Source organism: Necator americanus, chromosome III (assembly GCF_031761385.1).
Source record: "Necator americanus strain Aroian chromosome III, whole genome shotgun sequence".
In the NCBI taxonomy this organism is placed as follows: domain Eukaryota; kingdom Metazoa; phylum Nematoda; class Chromadorea; order Rhabditida; family Ancylostomatidae; genus Necator; species Necator americanus.
The window spans coordinates 32,511,172-32,517,052 of NC_087373.1; the positions used below are offsets into that span (position 1 = coordinate 32,511,172).

General features: G+C 35.5%; 1 protein-coding gene across 1 annotated transcript; it reads left to right on the plus strand.

The window, feature by feature from the left end:
• Positions 1-1,586: 1,586 nt before the first annotated feature.
• RB195_011701 (uncharacterized protein) lies at positions 1,587-4,516 on the plus strand (the record flags this gene model as incomplete). Its single annotated transcript, XM_013447559.2, has 4 exons — positions 1,587-1,654; positions 1,717-1,878; positions 4,180-4,327; positions 4,400-4,516. The coding sequence occupies 4 exons, from the start codon at positions 1,587-1,589 to the stop codon at positions 4,514-4,516; spliced, it is 495 nt and encodes a 164-aa protein (XP_013303013.1).
• Between the last annotated feature and the right edge of the window lie 1,365 nt (positions 4,517-5,881).

Below are 5,881 nucleotides of genomic sequence, written 5' to 3' on the forward strand. Positions count from 1 at the left end.
CTGTGTAGAAAAAAATCTTCACGTACCCTGAAAAAAAAAATAAAACTCCTAGGTGTCTAACTAATTTTTCTCTGAGAAAACGAATAGAAAAGCAATTTTCTCCCTACAATATCCTTCTTTTTAATGAAATGACAAGCAATAGCAAGGGATTTAGATTGGATGAGAATTTCCGAGTAAATCTAACAAAAACACACTATTTATTGCTTTTAAAAAAACAAATAAACATAAAAAGCAAATAAACGAAAACTAGTGCATATATGTATGTAGCAGTTCCAAAAAAGTAAAGATACGAAAGTCGATAGCCATGGTTAGATCGAATGTGCTCAGCGAACATTGATTGATTTCCAATAAATGGTAGGGGGACATATCGATCATATGATCTCGATTCTTAATCCAATGTTTGATCTTCCAGAAGTATGACGCAAATCAAGTAATTTTTTTCTAGTTCAAGTCTCATTTTTTTCTCGCTAACATTTCGAAACATTGCTTGGAGTGCTTACTTACAGGACATATTTAAATTTTCATAGGAGTCCTTATTCACATGGTATGTGTAAATTTTTACAAAAAGCACAAAACTTCAAAAACTAACTGCCACAAGAACGATTTCAGATTTTCAAAATTTCCTCCTTTTTTTGCAGCTAGTAACTTATTACGAAAACTCTACAGCGTCGCGATGTGGAAGTTCTGGAAGAGTCGAAAATAATGCGAATTCCAAGAATGTCAACAGTATGTATTTATCTACTCTTTTATTATCCATTCATTATTCCTGAAGAATTCCCCGAAACTCTCGGAAAAGGATCCCCAGTAGTGCAGTATAGGTTCCTATATGTACCTAATAAAAATAAAAAAGGAATAAGGAATAATAAAAAAAGTAACAAATAGATAAGGAATAAGGAATAAAAACTACCACAATTACTTATTACTGTAGAACTCCGCAAAACAAAAAAAAACATTACTGTGGAAATTACATTTGACTTCGGTAGGCGTTATCCACGATATTCCGCTAAACCCGGAACAATACTTCTGCAATCGGAAAAAAAAACCATAAATTAAAATCGAACTGCATCATTTCCTCAGTGTTTTCTGAGTGCTTTAGACTATTTCACATATTTTTTTTTTATTTTTCAATTTAATTCCAGAGAAATTTGACTGTTCTCGTGCAAATTTTCTTTTCTCTTACGGTCGTTCCGTCTGTCTAAGTATCAAATTGAGCGATCATCATCATCGCTAACCACCTCACCCTTCATGTATCTGAGGCTAAAAAAACGAATCGATTACGTAACCTGGTGTTGGTAAGTGTGTCCTGATTGTCGTCCATTAATGTGACCCAAGCAGACTAATCTTGGTCCTTAGCCGCACCGGTAAACAGCAGAGAACGGCGAGAGTGCGATGATTCCGTGGAGATCCCGGACGACCTCTTACCTACCCTTCTCCTCTCTACCGTATCCGTCTCACTCTCCTCGACGGACGCTCCACAACATCTACTCTCTGCTTCTCTACGTGTCCATCAAACGAGAAAATTTACACGCCAGTACATCTTTACGTTTACGCAAGTGTGATTCCTTACGTAACATCGCTCCGGGGGGATGTTACCAGCGTTCGCTCCAACCGCCTTTGATCCACAACCGTTCGCCTACAATCCTTATGGATATCCGTAAGTCCATACGCATCCGTCGATCTCTTAAGGATGATTTTTGAGTTGTTTCATGGATTTAGCGCCCCATTCCCAATGGCATACGGTGCTCATACGGCTGTACCGAACATGGTCCAGCCGTGTACAGTCAGTCCTTTCTATCCGGAAGCAACCTACTCGAAGTCATCGACACCAGCTTGCAGCAAATCCGAGTCCGATATTTCCTCGGATGAGTTTCATAAAAAGTTCGTTTTTATATAATTTTTGCACTTGTTTAGTTACATTTCTAATTCTTAATTCAATTCAATTCTCAATTTCTAATCTAAATTTGCGTTTTCATTTTGATATTTGAAGCCTATTTCAAAAAAAAAAATCATTTCATTCACTTTTCAGAAAAGTAATATGGTTTATTATTGAGGTCCACCATTAATTTTTATGAGAACAAGCAAAAAAAGGTTTTTAAAGAAAATAACAAATAAGTTGTTTATTAGATTTTTCTCTGATTAAAGGGAGTTTTTCTGGTGTCTGTAGAATTTTCTGAAGAATTTTTGAATTTTTCCACTCTAAATCTCTCTACTATGTACTTCCTTCTCCATCATCACTGTGATTTTCATTGATCTTTTCATCTGCTTGTTGGTATTTGATCATTCTTCCTCATTTCTTTTTTTTTGTCACTTTTAATTGTACCATGTTGGAAAGAAAAACTTACCTAAAGCTATAATCCAGCCATTAAAAGCTGGTGCGCATCAGGAGGTATCCGAGCTAATTTGTTGTAAACGACAAAACAAGGCTAGTTAGAGGCATCACTCCACGAAACTGAGGTGGTACGGATTTCAGGTGGAGTATTCGTATACGGAATGGGAGACTACGGAGAGGAGGGTGATTCCGTTCATTTCTTCCTAATTCCCGTAAAAAACGGCCCGAAAGATACGGCTTCAGGCGTTCTGGCGCACTATTTCCTACAGGGAAATCGACTGGAGCGCGCCAGCCTTGTGCGGTGCCGCACCTTCCGGGTCGTTTTTTACGGTAATTAGGGAGAAATGGACGGAATCACCCCCCTCTCCATAGTCTCCCATCCCGTATACGAATACTCCACCTGAAATCTACACCACCTCAGATTCGTGAGGTGATGCCTTTAAGACAAGCTATGTATGACACAAACCTTGATCCGTGATCAGTGGAACTCCAAAATGCAATAAACGAGTAACCAGAGGACCGCTTGAAGCCAAAGTTTTACTCGCACGAAAAGAAAGAAATATGCCATATACGTATACTACAAATACATCTTTTATACTCTTCTCTGTAACAAACCGGGATACGTCACTGCAGTACTCGTTGATAGTGATTGTGCTGAGATAACCACTAAATTCCAATTTTTCTTTGAAACTCACTCTTTTTATAGTATTCATGTATTAATATGTATTTATATTTATATTATCCTGTTAGCTGCACACAATTTGCTCGGGCACCTTCTGGGCGCCCCCATTAAAAGCGCTTCAGTAAACATTTTGAAATTATTTTGAAAGCATCCAGCACTGTATAGGGAACTCGAAAATTACATTTTTGTGAATGAGGACAAAGAATTATGTTGGTTTGGGTGGTTCTGCGGAATCCTACGGGTAGCTTGTCGATAAAACGGCACTCTTTGTTGATCATTTTCATGCCCACCTACCGTTTTCACTGAGAAAAATTGTTGTTGCTTTAAAAAAAAATTCTGTTACATATATTTTTGTTATCAAATTCCAACATAATAGCACTTTTAAAATCTGACCTTCAAGTTCAACTTCACAGAGAAAAAAAGATAGGTTGATGCGAGATTTTAAAAAATTTATTAGTTTATTGCTTATTTATTTATTTATTTATTTATTTACTTATTTATTTATTTATTTATCTATACAGACACACCAATTGTGCACCAAAGGAAATGAAAAACACACACACAGTTGTCTGACACAGAACATTTGAAAGAGACATTCGTATGAATAAAACGACATTACATATTTTCTTTCTATATTTTAATATTTCCAATTTTTTCTTTCTACTGTACATAGTCTATAATTATTTCTATATTTTAATATTTCCAATTTTTTAAAAAATATTAGATTCAAAAAAAGAAAGAAGGAAGCAAAGAAAGAGCCAGTAATAAAATAATAAACACAGCTTTCCATTGGCCAAACAGAATTTCATCGTAGAGAATATTTGAGTTCGATAAAAAGCCTTTAACTAAACTTAATTCAAGAAAAACAAATTTTTTTATCAAAAAATGTTTACAAGACGATGAAAATTTAAAAAAATCAACCAATCTCGCACTCATAAGCAAAAGATAAAGCAGTTAATTCCATGGACAATAATTTGGAGTCCTGTAGTGTAGTAAAACAGTCGGAGTTGCCTGAAATATTAGCGTATGTACCGAGCAATCAAATTTACTGTGTATAGCTGTATTTACTGAGTATTTACTGTGTACTTAGTGCTACTAACTTACTGTTTACTTACTGTGTACGTAGATTCGTAAATCCATTAAAAAAACCGTGCGTTTCTCGTTCCAGAAGACGTGAGAAACGTGATCGAAACAACGAAGCGGCAAGAAATTCTCGCCTGAGGCGAAAAGATCGTGAAGGCCGAGTGGTTAGGGAAGCTGAATTGCTTCAAAAAGAGAATCAAATCCTCAAAGATGAAGTTGGAGAGCTAAAAAAAGTACGCTTGTTACCTTAAGGACTTATTCCTTAGGGTACTGTAGAAATTTAGGGTCCTACATACATAATTTAGGTCTTCTATAGTCTACAAGAGGAGTTGACCAATAGACGAAATACGGACGTAGGGAACACGGAAAATGTTATGATCTATCAGAATATCGATTATTCGTACAATACTCAAGTCCTGTGAATATTATGTTACAGTATATCTTTGCCTTTTTCGTATTACCACTGATGATTGATTGATTAATTATTCATTATTGATTACTGGTTGTATTTGACAAAATGTATGAGCTAAGCAGCGACTTTCACTTGTACAGCTTTATTCCGTTGCATTTGTGAACGTGTAAATAAACTGGTAATTCTCTCCGATACAAGCATTCTCCATTAAAAGTACTGAATATATATGTACATTATTGAAAATAAATAAAGAAAAATTTTTTAGATAATTTTAGAAAATCAAGTGTAAAAAAACTTGAAGGTAAGCAAATATTGTACTACAAGAGTCATTGAGTTAATTTGTAGGATTCATTGAAGCATTTTCAAACAGTTATTTTCTGCGACAAAGTCGTCACGGAAATGCGAATAATTTTCATTTTGATGATCCTAGAGAAGCTTTATAGTCATTTATAGCTCAAGAAAGCTAAAGAAAAAAAAACTTACACAGTTTTGAGCGTTTCCGGAAACAGCGTCTATCCCCCCTACTCATACTATATGCAACAGAAAATTTTTTTAGAAACTAAGTTTTTTTTTTCGAACATCGACTAGTAAAACGATAAAGTGTCTGGAGTTAATCGATCCGCTTGGGATGCGCCACCACGTCCACTTCAATTCGGAATCGTTTGAGGTTTACGAACCCGTGACTAATCCATAGAATGACTTGCGGGTGCTAGTCGACGTCTTACTTGAACTGCCCTCATCCATGCCGAGCGTCCTCTGGGTCCTTTTCCACCACCTCAGTCCTGAACTTTCACCGATTTCAACTAGTACACCTACATACTAATAAACATCAACAAAATATTACAATTTAAAATTGGAGAAAGGAAGGAGAAAGGAAGAAAAAGGGAAAGAAAAACAATCAAACAAACAAAAAACATCTACTTTAAAAAAAAGAACGAATTTCCAACATTCATTCTTTTTCTTCACTTTGCTGCTAAAATGTGGAAATCGTTAGGGCACATACATAGATTCACAACCAAGACATGGTCCTAATTTGCAGAATCCAGGAATAACAAACCGCACGCACATATGTACCTTGCAGATATTTATTTTGAAAAAAAAATCAAACTTTTAATTTGAAATGCACAACACAACAATTTAACATAATTATTCATCCAATATTTGCTTAATTCTAATTTATTTTAATTTGGAATGCAAATTTTTAAATTACTAGTAACCTCAAGATTTGATGATTCTACCAGTCTGAAGTCTCAGGCGTATCAATCCGCCACCACGTTCGTTTCAATTCGGAATCGTTTGAGGTTTACGAACGTGTAACTGGCCTTTATAATGACTTGCGGTGGCTAGTCGATATATCAAATCGAAGTTTTTATCC